This window comes from Parambassis ranga, chromosome 3 (genome assembly GCF_900634625.1).
Source record: "Parambassis ranga chromosome 3, fParRan2.1, whole genome shotgun sequence".
NCBI lineage: Eukaryota > Metazoa > Chordata > Actinopteri > Ambassidae > Parambassis > Parambassis ranga.
In genome coordinates this window covers 2,109,406-2,128,754 of record NC_041024.1, presented here as the reverse complement: position 1 = coordinate 2,128,754, position 19,349 = coordinate 2,109,406, and the positions used below count along the sequence as shown (strand labels likewise).

General features: G+C 45.1%; 2 protein-coding genes across 2 annotated transcripts; both read left to right on the top strand.

Annotated features, from left to right (window-relative positions):
* The first annotated feature begins 15 nt into the window (after positions 1-15).
* LOC114432890 (26S proteasome non-ATPase regulatory subunit 13-like) lies at positions 16-4,446 on the top strand. Its single transcript, XM_028400967.1, has 13 exons — positions 16-224; positions 922-1,000; positions 1,531-1,565; positions 1,650-1,705; positions 1,800-1,843; positions 1,923-2,009; positions 2,896-3,067; positions 3,166-3,245; positions 3,328-3,453; positions 3,600-3,662; positions 3,755-3,835; positions 3,946-4,062; positions 4,171-4,446. The coding sequence occupies exons 1-13, from the start codon at positions 124-126 to the stop codon at positions 4,264-4,266; spliced, it is 1,137 nt and encodes a 378-aa protein (XP_028256768.1). The 5' UTR covers positions 16-123; the 3' UTR covers positions 4,267-4,446.
* Positions 4,447-7,552: 3,106 nt separating this feature from the next.
* On the top strand, positions 7,553-17,883 carry LOC114432880 (junctophilin-3-like). Its single transcript, XM_028400957.1, has 5 exons — positions 7,553-7,934; positions 12,704-13,484; positions 13,628-13,752; positions 14,553-15,799; positions 16,556-17,883. Exons 1-5 carry the CDS (start codon positions 7,553-7,555, stop codon positions 16,634-16,636), a joined length of 2,616 nt encoding a protein of 871 aa, XP_028256758.1. The 3' UTR covers positions 16,637-17,883.
* The last annotated feature ends 1,466 nt before the right edge of the window (positions 17,884-19,349 follow it).

The window sequence follows — 19,349 nt, the reverse complement described above, 5'->3', positions numbered from 1 at the left end:
GCCTTTACGGTCTCCAGCCGCGCAGGCGCAGAACATACCACGGCAGGCTACTTGACGTTAGCTGAAAAATTTAACAACACTCATCTGACCCAGAGCAGAATTTAACTCCAGTTTGTCGCTACCATGAAAGATGTTTCTGGGTTCCTCAAACAACAGCAGAGCACCAGCTCCACGCCGGAGCTGGCGGCGGAGTGGCACGGCCTGGAGGACTTGTACAACAAAAGGTAAAACGTGTACATGTTAGCTAGCTAACATTGAAATGCACGGCTAGCGGTAGGCTAGCTATGGTTAGCTAGCTCATTCATTGGAACTGCACGCTGAGTCATGTACAGAGCTAATGTTAGCCGCGCTAGCTTAGCATTAAGCTAATGACAACAGCAAAAACCATAAGGTGTAAAATCAGAACAAACACTCGGATAATAATATTATGTTATGATCAGATGAGCTCGTCAGGCTGAAGCAGTTCGTGGGGAGTAGCTTCGAGCCTAGCATGTTGACTTTAGGGTAGTAAAAGAGAAACTTGGTTACAAGTTTCTTTAGCTGTTTGCTAGCGTGAATGCTATAGATGAGTTCAGTATTTTATTATAGTAGAATCACTTATATATAAACAGAATTTCAGGGTGTCAGAGGTCTAATGTGTCTTAAGATACATGACTTGTTTTCTTTGTTGTATCATGTAGAATCTACATGATAAGTAAAAAGTAAAGTAATTTACTGATGTAAATGTTTATTTAAAGAATATTCAAGTGGCTCCAAATACCAAGAAGTTTAACATTTCAAGTGAAACAGATGTCATTGCTAATCCTATGTCTATTTAAAAATAGTTTGTGCAGTGTTTTTGTGTACATGTGTTTGTATTTTGACCTTCTTATGTAAAACAGTGTGGTCACTGGTTTCACCGGCACTTGTTTTCACTAACAGGTTGTGGCATCAGTTGACTCTGAAGCTGACAGACTTTGTTAAAAGTCCTTGCTTTAAAACGGGAGATGGCCTCATACAGGTAACTGCACCCTGCTCACATGTTTTACCATGTCAGCATTTGGCTTTTAATGAGTAATCACAGATTTTAATTTAAGTGTGGCAGCATGTACTGACGGGTCTATAATATTCTAACAGCTGCTGATAGATATAATCATAAGATATTGTGATTATCGGAGGATTAAACCACTATATTTAAAGCAGGAGGTTCGTTCATTCACTGGTCCAGCTTATTTAACCTCACATGTACACATACCATAAATCATACATCATGTAGTGTGTCTGAAGGTGCTGCCGACTCTTCTGCCATTTTTGAGGGAAAGCAAGAGATTGTGTCCTTTTTGTACAGGCTGTAGGTACATAGTTGACCTATTGGCTGCACCCCTACAGACATTAAATTAAGCTTTTATAGTAGACGGGATGGAAAAGGTTACAGGGTCCTCAGACACATATAAGTAATGTGTGCATATAAAACGGCAGAGGATTTATAAAATATGTCAATAATAAATGTATGACTGACGTCTGTGACTTATCCTTTTTTTCTTGTTGTAGCTTTATGAAAATTTCATCAGCGACTTTGAGCACAGGTGAGCTGATCATGTGATCTGTCATTCAGTGTTAACTGCTTGTTTGCTTCTGCTGCTGATTGATTGTTTGTGCTCCATGTTTAGAATCAACCCGCTGTCCCTGGTGGAGATTATTCTGTATGTTGCCAGACAGATGTCAGGTGAGCACAAAGAGGAGCGTTTTCTGTAGAACATACTTTCTGTTACTCACCTGTCCTCATGTCTGTATTAAAGAAATGATTATTTTGTGTTTAGATCCAAAAGATGCCATCACTTTTCTTGAGAAGACCAAGGAAAAGGTGCGTTAACCGTCTTTTAGATGTACGGGGTAGTAAACAGTTTTTGCAGATCAACATGAATCATCTCTGTCCCATCCAGGTGAAGAGCAGCGATGAGGCCGTCATCCTCTGCAAGACGTCCATTGGCAGCCTTAAACTGGAAATCAGCGATCTTCCTGCCACAAAGGTGAAAAATCTGCAAACTCTCTCAGCTCCTTTCATTCACAAGCTGCTGACGCACATCCCTTCACACCTCCTTCACATTCAGCACGCTCACGGCACATCTCAAGCTGCTTGTGAAAGTGACAAAAACCATCTGCACAACATCACAACTGCGTTGCAACGAGCACACAGCTGTGTGAGTCTGTCTGACTGGAATAACCTGCCGGTGTTGGAGCATCACAGCAGTGAGGCTCACCTGAGCTTCTATACAACATGAACCCAGACACAGGACACTGTTACTGCACTGATGCACCAACAGCTGTAAAACATGTGTTCTAGAGGTTTCAAGAATTATGAAAGAGGCTCTTAACTTTAACCCTCTAAACCCCAGACTGATTGTTAAGTTGAATATAAAGTCCTGCAACTCTTAAAATGGTTCCAACATGTCTTTGTGAAGTATAAGATTAAAATATTATTATTAATTTTACAAAGAAAATAAACTGCAATTGGTATTTTCACACAGGTGTTACGAGTAGTGGGAGAAATGAGAGCTTCACATGCTATAGATACTAGGGATGAAAGCCTAAATATCCAAGTCCTGATCGGGAGGTAACGCCTGATTCCGATCGAGTCTAAAAGCACGTAATCGGGCCGATTTCCGATCACCCGATAGGATCGGGACATCCTTAATAAACACTTAACTTGGAGTTCAGGTTGTTAATTCAATTCAATTCAAAAGACAGAGTGGATCCTGGATCAAGGCTTGGCAAAAAAAGAAACATCCAGATTTAAAATGTGGAGGCTGTCAAACAAGAGGCTGAAACACGGTGTAGGTCTGCAGTTCATCTATGAACAAGTGAAGCACAGACAGCTGTTGTAATGGCGTAACCTGTGTACTCTTTGTTTTCTAGAAAATCATTGAAGAAGTCGAGGAGATGTTGAATAACTTGCCCGGAGTGACGTCGGTCCACGGCCGGTTTTATGACCTCTCCAGCAAATATTATCGCATCATCGGGAACCACGCCTCCTACTACAAGGACGCTCTGCGCTACCTCGGGTGTGTGGACATCAAAGACCTTCCAGGTGAGTAAGAATGGCATGCTGGGTAATGACACGCCGCTCCTCACCCGTCCATCCATCGGCGGTGTGTGTGTGAGTGAATGTTGTGTGTGGCTGTGCAGAGACAGAGAAGCAGGAGAGGGCGTTCACACTCGGACTGGCTGGACTCTTAGGAGAGGGAGTGTACAACTTTGGAGAGCTGGTGAGTGCTTCACTGCGCCTGCTGCTTGTTGTTCGGGTGAAGCTCGGTGTGATGATGATGATGTCTGCTTGGGTCTCTGCAGCTGATGCATCCTGTGCTGGAGTCCCTCAGGAACACAGACAAGCAGTGGCTCATTGATACGCTATATGCCTTCAATGGAGGCAACGTGGAGAAATTCCAGGGCTTCAAGTCGGCCTGGGGCCAACAGGTCAGGTTCTTTTTTTGTATATGTCCAGAATCTGTAATTAGTGGTGTGATATGTGATGCAGACGAATATTATCAAGATCAGAAAAAGCTCTGACTCTCTGGTTGTGCATGTGGATCAGCTGTATCATGTTTCCTTCCTGCTCACAGCCTGACCTCGCAGCACATGAAGCTAAGCTAATGCAGAAGATCCAGCTGCTCTGTGTCATGGAGGTGAGTCAGTGTTACTATATATTTTTAAACCAAGGCTCTAAAATAAAAAAAAAGACTCCATCACACCTCTCACCGCCTCGTTTCTCTTCCAGATGACTTTCACTCGTCCTGCAAATCACCGACAGCTGACCTTCACCGAGATCGCTCAGAGTGCCAAAATCCCTGTTAATGAGGTCAGTCAGTCTTATCAGCAGTAGTAAATGTTCTTATTCTGTCTTAAGGCGGTATGAATCTGTTCGGGAGGGGAGGAGGAACGTTGGGTTCTGATGTGTCCCTCCTGCAGGTGGAGCTTCTGGTGATGAAGGCCCTCTCTGTGGGTCTGATCAAGGGAAACATCGATGAGGTGGACCAGAAGGTGCAGATGACCTGGGTGCAGCCCAGAGTGCTGGACCTGCAGCAGGTTAGTGCTCATACCGTGTTGATGTCAGCGTTTTAACGTGTAAATATTCACATTAAACCGGACAGAGAGCCGGATCAATCGGTCTGATCTCATGTGTGCTGGTTGCAGATCAAAGGCATGAAGGAGCGCCTGGACTTCTGGTGTGGCGACGTGAAGAACATGGCCATGCTGGTGGAGCAGCAGGCCCACGACATCCTCACCTGAGGTGGCGTCCGCTCTGCTCCGCAGCTTCCTGTCCTCTCGTTCCTTTTCTTTCTACTAGATGTTTATTCTTCTGTTACTGTCGCGGTTCATCACCACTGTGGGTGTTTTACAAAAAAGAAAAGCTTGTATCAGCTTCACCACATGGGACTGTATAAAATTAAAATGTCTACAAAGATCATATTCAGCTCTCTCATTCTTATTTTGACTCGGCACAACACATTAGCTCACAGAGAGTGAGAACTACACTGTTGCCACATCTTAGTTCTTAATCGATTATGGAATCAAAAAGACATAATTGAAGTGTGCTGGTGAGAGTAAATGTATTTAACTTGCATGTTTTAAGTCTTCTTGAGGACAGTGGACTGTCTGTGATTTGGATAAATGTGTGTATGTATGTTTATCGCGCATTAATCAGCTCTTTCAGTCTGAGCTACAGTAATGGCGCGTTCACTGCGGCGCTAGCATGTCATTAGCTTCTGCTAGCATAGCTGTCACGGTATCTTAAAAACGACGAGCTTTAGCTGCTAATTACGTTCTTATTTGTTGAGGTTGTAAAATGTGACCACATGCTAGCAGCTAACCGTGCTGTTAAAACAGGATACAACGAACAGAAGGCAGCAGATAAAGTGAGTATTACCATTGTTTTCCCTTTACTTCGGTCTTAGCATTATTAGCATGATGCTAAATTTGTCTTTAAATCCTGTTCTCTATTTTAATTGAGAAACGGCAAAGAGAAGAAAACTACCGTAATTTGTAAGTTATATTTTTGCACATTGTTAAATAATGTACTTTTTTTTTATTATGTATTCTACGGTTTTATTAAAAGCTAGCTTAGCTACGCACACACATTAGCCTAATGCTAACTGTATTTGTGATTGGAGTATTTGTTGGTCTGCGGCCATTGATTATAGATTGTAACAATGAGACTTCTCTATTTATTATCTAAACATACAACAAACAGGTGAAAGCTGGATCTGTGTAAACTACAAATATCTGTAGAGGGAATGTTTTGTCATGTCCCATCCTATAAAACACAAGAATTGGCTTAATGAAAAATAAATAAATGCCAAAGTTAATAATTAAATACATATAAACGCACTGTGCAGAGTGATTCAGGCCTTCCTGTATTCACCATTTATTTCTGAATGAGCAGAAAAGCGTCTGCTCTGAAACCCTGAGGATGTTTTTCTGCCTCATTTCAGTCTTTTGGATGTTAAGTTGTATCACAGCTTTGTTCTCTTTGTTGTCGGGGAGAAAAGAGCTTCATGGACACTCGGGTCAGTTTATCCAGGATTACATTAAAAAAGAAAACATGTTAACATACAAAGGTTAAACAGAAAATGTTCATTTTTACGATTTTTCGATTTGTGTTTACGCTTTAATTCTGTCCTTACTGTGCTGAATGATAAAATTGTAATTCTGTCCCCAGCAATATCCAGCTTAGTCCAGGGAAAGAGGTACAACATGCTAAAAAAAATCATAAATTAATAATTAACGTTAAATAAATGACAAATGTGAATATACAATAAATCTGTAAACATAAAATTACAAATAATAGTAAAACAATTTATATAAACAACAAACAAATTATTTGTAACCTCCTTATCTTCAGTTAGACATATTTTCTGAAACATACGTCATTATCTTTATTTAATATATTAAAATAAATGCAGCCTATAGTACTGAAATATGTAGCATGTACATTTATTTATATTAAAACAGGATTTCTGTTTTTGGTGTTTATATGTTCGTAACATTGTTTTGTTGTTTTTTTGTAGATTAATTTCTCGTGCATCATGTTTCTATGAGTAAGATTTGTTTGTGTGCAAGATTTTTTTTTTTTTTTAATAAGACCAAGGGTTTTCCTGCTGGTCAGCTCATCATATGTTCGTGCACAAAGATTTCCAATACCGTCATGCTCCGGTCATTGATTAGAAACATAATTACCAGTGGCCGGGTTGCGGGGAAGTTCCTGTCCAGTGTTTTTTATAGACAGATAGGACTCTGTGGCCTCCCTGCTGTTTCAGGGGGGTCAGTCTGGGTCTCTGCGCTCCTTCAGTGAGTGACAGACAGTGAGTTGGCTCGCCTTGGAGATGACAGTGAAAAAGACTAACAGCAATTAGGCGGGGAGAGCGCGGCCCACGATCAATGAGTGCATAAACCTCCAGTTATCAGGGAAACAGATTGCTGACTGACCAGATTTCAGTGTGGGAGGAGGGAGAGAGTGAAACCAGGCTGGATAATTAGGAGGAGCGAGCAGGCTGCATCCCCACAGGGACGGATCTCTGTGCATGCAGCTATTCGCACTATCCTTCGTCTCTATCTCTTTAAGAGCCGCGAGAAGGAGTGTGTGTTCGGTGTGTGTGCGTGTGCGTGTGTGTGTGTGGGGGAGGGGTATTGGCTGGGGTGGAACAGTCCTGTAATGAGCAGATTTTAGAGAGAGAGAGAGAGAGAGAGGCCGAAAAACAAGAGAGGACAGATGACTTGGTGGAATTGGGATATATAACAACAATCCAGATATAGATGTGCACCGACATGGAGAGGACAAAGGGGGAAAGAGAGGAATAATTTCTGCCTCTGCTTTTTGCATCCTCATCCTCAGGATTCAGATCACAGCCGAGCAGAGAGGAGGGAAGAGGGAGGAAAAGGAGCCGGAGAGATATTCACACTCCGTTATGTCTGCCGAGGCGTGTGGTTTTTTTGGATGTCTCTTTGGATTGCTTGTTTCCAGGTTTTAATGGCGTACGGGTGCAGCAGCCTCCCTGTGCTGTGTCGTCTCTGTGTGCGGCTGGGATGTGGGGATGCTCTAACGTCTGATTGAGTCGAGCTCAGTCACCGCTGCTGCTCTGTGGGCCCGTGGGACTGCCTGAAAAGCCTAGGCCTCGCTTGTCTGGAGAGCCCGCTGCACGGTTGAGGCGACGGGCCTGCGTGGAGCAGGAAGGTGGAGGAGGAGGAGGAGGAGGAGGATGAGAAGCACTCTGAGCCTGCATGCCCATGGGAAGCAGCATGCACGGCAGCTGTGTTCGTCACTCCAGACCCGTCACTGAGGCTTGGATTGCTCCTCCGTCGTGAGGCGATGCTGTTCGTGCTGCATCCTGCTGATTTCCAAGTGAGGAGCTGGCGTTTTATGTCCTAAACTAAGAGGAGAGGGAGAGTCGAGGCCCTGCACCTCCATGCTACCTGATTCAACCGAGGCCTCCTCCCTCCTCGCTCCTTCTGAGTGAACCGGGCCCTTGATTTTTCTTTTTCTTGACGTTCTAAGGATTTGCCTAAACCTGTTTCATGCATGTCCACTGGAGGCAGGTTTGACTTTGATGATGGGGGGTCGTACTGCGGGGGGTGGGAACAGGGTAAGGCCCACGGACGGGGAGTCTGCACGGGACCACAGGGTCAGGGCGAGTACGCAGGGGCCTGGAGCCACGGCTTCGAGGTCCTGGGTGTGTACACGTGGCCCAGTGGGAATAGCTACCAGGGCACCTGGGCGCAGGGCAAGCGGCATGGCATCGGTGTGGAGAGCAAGGGCCGCTGGGAGTACAGAGGGGAGTGGACACAGGGGTTCAAAGGTCGCTACGGGCAGCTGGAGAGCACGGCCAGTGGTGCCCGTTACGAGGGGACGTGGAGCAACGGGCTGCAGGACGGATACGGCACTGAAACCTACTCTGACGGCGGTAAGGACAGCACTTCACTCCTCCACCTCACTGCTCACTGCTGCTGGAACCCCACTGTTACACATCTCCAGCGCAGGCTACATAAATAACATTTAGGTCACATACACATGCACAAGAATGTCACCGGAGAGGCCTCAGCAGCACGGAGCCCAACGGGTCAGGGGGCCAGAGTGTTGAGGCTTTAGGCGGCAGACTCTCTTAAACCTGAAAGTTCAACTTCACTTAAAAACAGAGAAACCAAACGACCTCAAAGAGAACACAAGAAACGCACAAAGACACAAAATATGATAACTAGAACACAGAGATGGAAAACAGCCGAAGTATGACTACAAAAAAGATGCAAAGTAGCTAAAAGGACACAGATGTTCCCTCGTTTTTTGAAAAGGTAAAGGGCTTTTCCCACGTGTCTCATCATCTCCTGATCAGTCCACATCCTGGGAGGAGCAGGAGGTGTGTGATGAGGCTGTAGCCGGAGCTCCACGCCACCACCTCCATCTTTAGAAAATACAAACAGGCTTTAAAAAGAGGTCAAGCGTCTAATATTAGACTTTATGCTGAATTCTGTTTGGACTCACAGACCCCCCCCCCCCCCCCCCCCCCCCCCCCCCCCCCCCCCCCCCGCTGCATCTCTTCTCTGTGATGTAAAGTCTCCATGGTAACGTGGAGACAGCAGGTCAGCGTGTCACTAGAGACCAGCTTTTCTGCACTCTGATTGGCTGTCTGCTTGTGTCAGTTTTTTTTAACCCCCCACCCCCTGCTGACTGTAAATGTAGGCCGTTTGATAACCGATGCCGCCGCCGCCACCGCCTCCGAGGAGGTCCCGGATGATGGAGCGCGAGGTCAATAGAAGCGATGCAAGCGGAATGAAAACACGGTGCTGTCTGCATTGAAGGTGTAGGAGTCCATTTTTAACCAAGCTACTTCCACATGCTGTTTTAACAACAAATTAAAAAACAAAGATGGTGACGAGAGAGAGAGAGAGAGAGAGAGAGAGAGAGAGAGAGAGAGAGAGAGAGAGAGAGAGAGAGAGAGAGAGAGAGAGAGAGAGAGAGAGAGAGAGAGAGAGAGAGAGAGAGAGAGAGAGAGAGAGAGAGAGAGAGAGAAAAAATAGACTGCGTCACGCGACAGCTCGGCTCCTCTCTCACTCTCGCTTCCTCCTCTCACGTGGATGACCGCCGACAGATGAATATAGCACGCACGAGCTGACACATTTTCCACAACCCAATAAATGTGCAGGTTTCCTCCATTAAACACACACACACACACACACACACACACACACACACACACACACAGAGTAAGAGAGCGCTGTGGTTTGGTTTCAGCACCACGGACAGCTCCGGACACTGAGGTTTACCTCAGGACTCGACACGGCTGCTGTCATCAACTTAACCGTTTCCTTATTAAATCACATTATGAAGTAATGTAAAGTAAACAAAATACATAATGTCTACTTACAGCTTAAAAGCATCTACAGAAGGTAAAGCAGCTCAGTTGTCTACATTCTGGTTCATTAACCAGTTAAAGGTAGGGTAGGAGATTTGGAAAACTCAGTGAGAGTCAGCCAGATTTCGAAAGTAAACACACGCCCCTTTCTCTCGGAGCTCACCCCGAAGCCACGCCTCCCAACCAGTCTGTGACTTCGGCCATCCTGCATGGAAGAGAGTGACAACCAGCCAATCCTCCGTGCAGGGTCCACCCGGAGGATTGGCTGATGTTTTTAGTGTTTTATAGCTTCCACAGATGATTCATATTCTTCGTTTTAAAGTGAAACTGCCGAACTAATCTGGTTGCTATCGGATTGTAAAGAGAAGTTACACTAATTTAACAAAAAGTGCATCAGAATGAAATCTCCTACCCGACCTTTAAACTCTGACTGTGTAAAAAGTGGTTTCTTGTACACTAACGGCAAAAACAGCATCTGGTCACGTTAGAAATGCTGTTTAGCACTGGGACAGGATGGGCTTGCACTGGGACAGGATGGGCTTACACTGGGACACGGTAATCTTTATATTGAGGATTTTTGGAGGCTTTAAACAGCTTCTAGTACATTATAGATGGGGATTAAGAAAAAAGCCATGTTAAGCAACTAGCCAGAGTTTACAGTTTAGAGCAGACAACAGATTGTAAATCTATTACAGTGCATCTGTACTCGCAGCGCTTTACTTTTTCCACATTTTGTCATGTTCTTTGCCCTTATTCCAAATTGTATTAAATTAATATCTTACCTAAAAATTCTACACACAATCCCCCATTAGGGCAATGTTACAAAAAATGTTTCGACATTTTTTGAATTGATTAAAAATAGAAAACTAAGAAATCACGTTTACATAAGTATTCACAGCCTTTGCTTAATACTTTGTTGATCCACCTTTGGCAGCAATTACAGCCTCAAGTCTTTTTCAATATGATGCCACAAGCTTAGCACACCTATCTTTAGGCAGTTTTGCCCATTCTTCTTTGCAGTAATTCTCAAGCTCCATCCGGTTGGATGGGAGACGTCTGTGCACAGCCATTTTCAGGTCTATCCAGAGATGTTTAATCGGATTCAAGTCTAGGCTCCAGCTGGGCCAGTCCAGGACATTCACAGAGTGGTTCTGAAGCCAATCCTTTGAGATCTTGGCTGTGTGCTTCGGGTCGTTGTCTCTTTGTCTCATCAGATCAGAGAATTTTGTTTCTCATGGTCTGAGAGTCATTCAGGTGCCTTTTGGCAAATTCCAGACGGGCTGCCATGTTTGTTTTACTAAGGAGTGGCTTTCGTCTGGCCACTCTACCATACAGGCCTGATTGGTGGATTGCTGCAGAGATGGTTGTCCTTCTGGAAGGCTGCCCTCTCTCCACAGAAGAACGCTGGACGCTCTGACAGAGTGACCGTCGGGTTCTTGGTCACCTCCCTGACTAAGGCCCTTCTCCCCCGATCGCTCAGTTTAGAAGGCTGGCCAGGTCTAGGAGGAGTCCTGGGGGTTCCAAACGTCTTCCATTTATGAATAATGGAGGCCACTGTGTTCATTGGGACCTTCAAAGCAGCAGAAATTTTTCTGTGTCCTTCCCCAGATTTGTGCCTCAAGACGATCCTGTCTCGCAGGTCAACAGACAATTCCTTTGACTTCATGCTTGGTGTTTGTGCTCTGACATGCACGGTCAACTGTGGGACCTTATATAGACAGGCGTGTGCCTTTCCAAATCATGTCCAATGAACTTAATTTAGCGCAGGTGGACTCCAAATAAGCTGTAGAAACATCTCAAGGAAGATCAGTGGAAAAAAGGATGCACCTGAGCTCAATTTTGAGCTTAATTGCAAAGGCTGTGAATACTTATGTAAATGTGATTTCCTAGTTTTCTATTTTTAATAAATTCAAAAAATGTAAAAAAAAAAAAAAAAATTCCATATTGTTATAATGGGTTATTGTGTGTAGAATTTTGAGGTAAGAGATTAATTTTATACAATTTGAAATGAGGCTGTAACATGACAAAATGTGGAAAAAGTGAAGCGCTGTGAATACTTTCCGGATGCACTGTGTATATATTTATAATAAACAGCCTGTTACCCACAGGTTTCTAGAGCCAACTGTTGCCATGTTGCAAGTACACCTAAATTCTCAGTTAATCCAAATACAGGCAAAGAGGTGGGGCTAAGGTATGTGAGCAGTTTGCCTGTCTGTCACTTGAAGAGGTTAACATAGGTTTAACATCATTACAAGTGAGTTATATAAATATTCTTTTCCCATTCATGTCAACACAATATTATTGGAGATAAAGATGTATTTGTCCACATCAGTATTCAAAGAGAGTTAAACAAAATTGGCAATACTGTGCATCAGTCCTCTGCCCCTTGCCTACCAAAAGTAAGTCAGTCCCCACAGACCTCCATGTAGAAATGTCCAACTTTACAGCATGTCTCATGGTCCTCTAGTGCAGCCACCAGGTTGGAAGATTTAATTTGTGCAGAACTTTTCACTCACTGGAGATCTGTGTACTAATTTGCATCCGGCCATCATCAAAAACAGTTTCTTCTCAAATGGAAAAAGAAACTCCAATGAATGTTCTTTAATGTTCATACAGAAGAAACATGTGTTTATCTGTCTTCGTGTGATCTCTACAGAATGCCAGAAATACAATCTTCAAAATATTACAGTGCCGAATGGAGGCATGTTGGCAGAGAAATAACCCAGAGTAACAGCAGACGTTTGGCATTTCTCAGACTGCAGGAAAAGCACATATGTACAGTGCAAGAACAAGCCAGACTTCAGTATTTCCCTTAATGCCGGATCTGGTAGATTAAATAGACAAACCTAAAGAGGTTCCATGTCGCGTCCTTCTCTTCATTTCATTTGATTTAAAACAAAACATCAACTCCGATTAAGGCCCAGACCTCCCAGGAGAAACCTTCAAACACAGCAGGTCTGCTGCAGGCTGCAGGTGAACATCTGACGCTCACCATCCTCCCTTCAAATCCCCAAGGTGGTCAGACTGAGAGGTGAAGTGTCGGGTTTCTGGGAAGTGTGGTTTGTTTCAATGTGCTGTTCTCCACACAGGGTGCAGACAGAGAAAGTCTGAATTTAAAATATTTACGTCTACCAGGGGGGCTATGGGGATGGACTCGTTTTTGGATCCCGCCTCTAGTGGACACTCGAGGAACTATTTTTTTAGGACTTCCACATTAGTTTCACAACTCAGTCCCAAAGTTTGCTGCTTGAACATTCAGCTAATGCGTCTGCTAATGTAGTGCACAATGCTGAAGTCTTCCTGTGTCTCTGTCCATCTTTCAGGAACCTACCAAGGCCAGTGGCTGGGAGGGATGCGTCATGGCTATGGCGTGCGGCAGAGTGTACCGTACGGCATGGCGGCTGTCATCCTTTTCCCTCTGCGAACATCCATAAACTCTCTCCGCTCCGAGCATAGCCACGGCCCTCCGGCTGTGCTCGAGGACGGCGTTGCCACCACGCCTACTGACAGTGTGGTGGCTGGGCTGGCGGGAAGCCCGGTGGGCCGAGGTGGGTTTGCTCTGACAGCTCCGAGTGAGGCTGAGCGTCAGAGGAAGAGAAAAGGCCGCTTCCGGCAGTCCATCCTGAGCGGCCTGAAGCTGCGGCGCTCCGAGTCTAAAAGTTCTCTGGCCAGTCAGCTCAGCAAGCAGAGCTCATTCTGCAGCGAGGCTGGCATGAGTACTGTCAGCTCTGCCGCATCTGACATCCACTCCAACGCCAGCGAGAGCGAGCAGGGTGCCCCAGTGGATGCCACCGTCACCGAAATGTACGCCGGAGAGTGGCGGAGCGACCAGAGGGCCGGCTGGGGCGTGAGCAGGCGCTCGGACGGCCTGCATTACGCAGGCGAATGGGCGGGAAACAAGAGGCATGGGTATGGCTGCACCACATTCCCCGATGGCACCAAAGAGGAAGGGAAGTACAAGCAGAATGTGTTGGTGAGCGGAAAACGCAAGAATCTGATCCCACTGAGGGCCAGCAAAATCCGGGAGAAGGTAGATCGGGCCGTGGAAGCTGCTGAGAAGGCCGCAGACATCGCCAAGCAGAAAGCAGAGATCGCCATGTCGAGGTAACACACACACGTGATTTAGATTTTACAAACAAACCCATTCATCATGATGCAGAGACATTTATTACAGACTGAAATCCAGGCTGTCACAAACAACATGACCATTAACCAGTAAAGAATGTGTTTCTACCTGCCGTGTTCAGGATGAGCCACGCTCGTGGGAAGGCGGAGGCAGCTGAGGGCGTGGCACAGAAAGCCAGGGAGGAGTGTCGACTGGCTCGGATAGCTGCCAAAGAGCTCTCACCTTCGTTTAATATCTACGGCAACGGTGAGTACACAACAGGCGCTGAAATTTCATACAAATATATATAAAGTACTGAATGAGAGCCCAGCAGCACTGACTGTGGCTGTCATGGCTAAACCTAAACTGTGTTCTGACGTAGCAGACTGTTCAGACTGTTTAAGGCAAACCTACAGATTTCAAACCTGAGTTCAATCTGTGTCAGATGTAAAGAACTATACATCAATATTAATGGAGAAAAATAGCAATGAACGGTAGTGAAGACTCCAGTAAACTAGCATCAGACTGTAGAAAGTGGATTCCTTTGGAAACTTTATTAACTTGAAGTTTTCTCTAGATGAAAAGATCCATTTCTGCAGTTTTGATTTATTTTTGGGGTAAAATAATCCATCAAGTTAAAATACAGTCACTACCTTTGAATCAGTTCCACGGTTTGCTGTCCAGCCTGCAAACTTTAAACTGTTTATTCTCAGCTTCACTGCTCCCATTGTACTCGGCCTTTTTTTAATTTCCCCACAGAGACCTGCTTTGTTACAATTAGTCATGAGTCGTGACTAAACAGGGGGACTGCACTCACACAGTAAAACCTACAGAAGATTCTGATCTGTAGATTAATAAAATACATGGATTTGCTGTACTGTGTTATACATTTTGATCTCATAATAAACAGCAAACTACTCAGGATTAGCCTGCCAGGATTCAAATTATATTCCCTGCATTAATCCTCTGTGAGCCTGAGGTTCGGTTGGTTTCTCTTCTCGTCGCGCTCACACTTTGCTGTGGACTGCTGCCAAATCACTGGTGCTGCTCTCCTCCTGTGTTCACAGGGCTCGAGTGTCAGCGGCCCAAACACCAAGACGCCAAGGACAAAGACCACGAGGTCATCTCCACGGGAACAGACAGTCCGGAGCTATGCACTCCGGACACCACGCCGCCTGTGATAACACCTGATCTGAGCCCTGTGCTGAGCGTACCCACCTCGCCCCCCCACAGCCCGCTCAAACACGGCCATCGCCCCAGAAACGCCTGCTTCATGCGGCAGAGCGCCGTGGACGATCAGGGCGGGGCTGAGATACAGGTGCTGGTGGAGGGGCGGGGCGTGGATCTGCCGAGAGGAGGGGCTAACAATTGGACCGATGACATGTATCCGGACCGAGGGGGCAGCAGCCGCTCCACCACGCCCTCCCTGCTGGAGGAGCAGGAGGGCCAGATCAACGGCCACGAGATGGCCCCCGTGTCCAACCACAAACCGCGGGACAAACCCACGTCCAATCACAAGCAGCGGGAGCACGCCTCCTCCTACAGAGCGTGGGAGCACTCTGTATCCAACCAAAAGCCCTCCAAGCATGCCTCTTCCAATCACAAGTTAAGAGAGTACTCGTCCTCCAATCACAAAACATGGGATCATTCTTCCACCAATCACAAGGCCTGCGAGCATGCCTCTTCCAACTACAAGCCGCAGGTGCACATTTTATCCAATCACAAGGCCTTGGAACATAACATGTCCAATCACAAGACTTCTGAGCATGCTTCTTCCAATCACAAGTCCCAAGATTATATCTCCTCTAATCACAATGCAAAGGACCACATGTCTTCTAGTTACAACCCTCGAGAGCATGTCTACTCCAACCACCATCCAAAGCAGCACAACCCCTCCAACCACAAGCTTAACGAGCATGCTGTAATCGACCAAAGGCTAGACGGCCTCACCGGGGGCTGGACTGCTGAGAGCACCCTCAGGTGGAGCCCCGCCCACTCACGCCTCACGGAGCAGGACGAGGAGAGGATGAATGACTACACGGTGGACATGAGGCTCCAGTGCCCGGACTCACAGGCGTCTCGGGGGCTGGGCAAGGAGTCGCCGGCCCCCAAGAACAACAGGCTGCGATCCCGGGGCCTCCGGCCCGTCAGAGAGGGATCCATGGACTCTGTACAGATGCTGGACAACCTGAATGTGGGGGCGGAGCTGGAGGAGTGGCCGCTGCACAGAGACCTCACCCTCTCCCCACCCCTAAAGTCTCAGCCCATCACTCTGGAGCAGGAAGGAGAGCATCTCACCCTCAAATCAAACTCAGTGAGTCACATGACACATCAGCTGATAGAAGTGTGAGGAGAACTGATAATAGTGTGTGTGCATGAGAGACATGAGTCAGATATAACAATATACGTTATATGTTATTCGTTGGACTCTAGGAGTCATATCCATTTAAAAAAGGTCCTAAACTTATGGGAACATGAATGTTACAGTTGTGAATGAACAGAACAGAATATGAGATAAAACATGAGATGCAGTTAAAATAATGGTTGTTCTCTAACATTCAGTCAAACTTTAGGAAATAAAAACAACAAATTGACGTCTATACCAAATATTTTGGTATAGACGTCATAAATTTACCAGAAAAGTCATACATTTATGGGGGAAAATGCTAGTTGACTAGAAAAAAAACGTTATTCTCTGACATTAAAAATAAAATATATATAAAATAGGAAGGATGGTCCTTGAGATTTTGTAACTTAAAGAAAAAAATGAAAAAAAAAAAAAGATTTACATGAAAAATACTAAATAATCTGTGACATGCATTCAGAAATGTGTGAGCTACAAACTCAAAACTCTACCAGAGTAAACATCATGTTTCCTCTGAGAATCTTGTGTGTGAAAGAAATCATGTGAAAAACACACGGGAAGAAATGGGTCAACATCTCAAGACGTCTTTTTCTTGTAAATTTAAGTCTTTAATCCAGAAAATGTAGATATTGATCACTCAACTGATCAGCTTCACTGTGTTATAACTGGACTAACTGCCTCTCTTCTCTTCTCGTCTCCTTCCAGGGCTCCAGCTCTATTCTGGTGGTTATGGTCATTTTACTCAATATTGGAGTAGCCATTCTTTTCATTCACTTCTTTATTTAAGCTTATACAGGTATGATCTACTAAGACTTATTGATAACTACGGTATATTATATTATTACTTACTGAGATGGACATTCTGCCTATTCGACTGGAGCCCGCAGCCTGAGTGACGGACACAGCAGAGCCTTTCTTATTGTTGCTACTGGTCTGTCTTTTCCACTTCTGTTCGACGCCCGTTTCAGTTTCTACAAAAGCACCGAACCTTTTCAAACGCTTGTTTTTAAGCTTGCAACCGACAGGGGAAGGAAAGGCAGTCGAGTGCAGCTCTGAAGTGGCTCGCTGGTTCAGGACGCACCTGCACCGCCGGCTGCAGACGGCTCAGACCATCCCTGCCCGTTCTTCCACCGGTTCTAGACCAGAGTATAGCTTCCCTTGTTCCCTGGTTACCATGAGAAACATGCTAACCACGAGCACACGCGCTCCATCCTAAAACCCCGCACCACCCTGACCCCTTTCCCCAGCCCCATCCACCAGTCTCTATTCGCACTATGCGCTACATACAGAACTATGCTGCAAGAGTAGATCCATTTTAAAGGGCTCCGTCATTCTTCTTTTTGTTCTTTTTGGGTTTTTTTTCACTACACAAACACACACAACCATAGCATGAGGCTGTGTGAGGTTTTAAAAAGTGCATTTCTATCCCTTTAACATCACTGTTCTGTCTTCGTTTCACCATCACCGTCCGACCAAATCAGCAGAATTTAACTCAAGTTTGATTATTCAGTCCTTCCAGTTTATTATAAAGTGGAGTTTTATGTCGAAACGAACACACATTCGCACGCAAAAAAAAAAAAAAGAAAAATTAAGGATACACATTTAACTGCTGACATACTGAGGAGGACTCAGCCTTGCCCCTTTGTACAGCCTTGAGACTGTTATGTTATAACCACTAATTCTACTATATATGTGTATGTGTCATTATTATTCAAGTTTGTTACTTTTCTGCAGTTTGCAAGACAGAGAGAATGCTGAGTGCCTCGTATTTATTCATTATTTTGTCTCCAGTTTATTTACGACCCGAGATGAGACCCCGCACACACACACACACACACACACACACACACATGTGGGCAGGCTAAGAGGAGACAAGTAACCTTCAAAATAAAAGCCCCGTCCCCTCCCTCACCTCCCTCCACACACTCAGACCTCCCCTCCCCCTCTCACCCTGAAATGGCATGCACTGTTTATGTCTCTCTCTCTCTCTCTCTCTCTCTCTCTCCCTTTTGGATCAGTCAAAAAGGGATAAAACGGGGTTTCTTACGGTGTCATTTCCAGACACTTTTTTTTTTTTTTTTTTTTTTTTTGGGCCGGATGAGATTTTTTTCAGCATGTTTGTTTAGCCTGCTCAATCTGGTGTCAAGTTTGTGAGTTTCTCCCTTTTCGTCTCTCTTATCCAGCAACGACAAGGCTGCGTGAGACCTGGAGAGCAGTGTAAAATAAACGCTAGCTTTTAACTCTCAGTGGATACCGACAAACGTCCCGAGTTTATGAATGATATAAAAAGAAACTCTCTACTGCTACTGTATGTTTTATACTTCGCACCCAGTGGCATCATCATGTTGTGACATCATTGCATGCCCAAGCATGCTCTTTCTTACTCTTTGGTTTATGAGGTTGTTTCGAAGTTAATGTGGAGAAAATAATGAAATGTTTGAAATTACTGAGCTCGGTGTGGTTCTTGCTGTTTTCTCTACGTGTAGTTAAAGAATACTTTACTCATTTTAATCATTTTTCGTACAGGGGAAGAAAAAACAAACAGTTCTTCACGTTTTAGATATTTTCTTATGTCTTCTTACAACAAGCCACTTTACAGCATTACTGCCATTTTGATCGAACACATCCAACAGGCGGCAGCAGAGCGCCTGTGTTTCCCTCACAACCACTACACCATAAATACAGGCGTTGCTCCTTGTTGTCCACCACTGATTTAACTATGTAAGTCTATAAAGATAATGTCACAAATATAATGTTTAAAGGCAGGGTAGGAGGTTTGGAAAACTCAGTGAGAGTCAGCCAGATTTCCAAAGTAAACACACGCACCTTTCTCTCGGAGCTCACCCCGAAGCCACGCCTCCCAATCACATGGACGCGCATCACCTGAAGAAGAGCTGCGGTCTGTGACTTCAGCCATCATGCACGTACCTCTCTGGTGCACGCAGAGCAGGAAGAGAGTGACAACCAGCCAATACTCCACGCAGGGTCCACCCGGAGGATTGGCTGATGTTTTTAGTGTTTTATAGCTTCCACAGATGATTCATATTCTTCGTTTTAAAGAGAAACTGCCGAACTAAGTGGTTGCTATCGGATTGTAAAGAGAAGTTACACTAATTTAACAAAAGGTGCATCAGAATGAAATCTCCTCCCCGACCTTTAAAGACATAATTACTAAATGAGATAAGGTCAAAACTATGTTGACACGACCAAGCTTTCTTTTTGGATGAACTTTGAATATAAACACAAAACATTCGTGTAGCATACATCCACATTTTTGCGGGTGTATATTGACTCTGCAGGTGTGTGTCTGCCTTCAGGCCCCGGGCCCTGTTTACACCAAGCTGCAGTGACCGACCCTGCCTCTTGTTTTTTAAATGAGGGTGAAACCTAAGAGCGGGTCAGTCCAGTTGAGACTCCCACAAACAAAAACACACAAACACGAATTTAGTGCCAATAACACAACTGTTTCTACATAGAAAAAAACATTTTAAATGTTGTA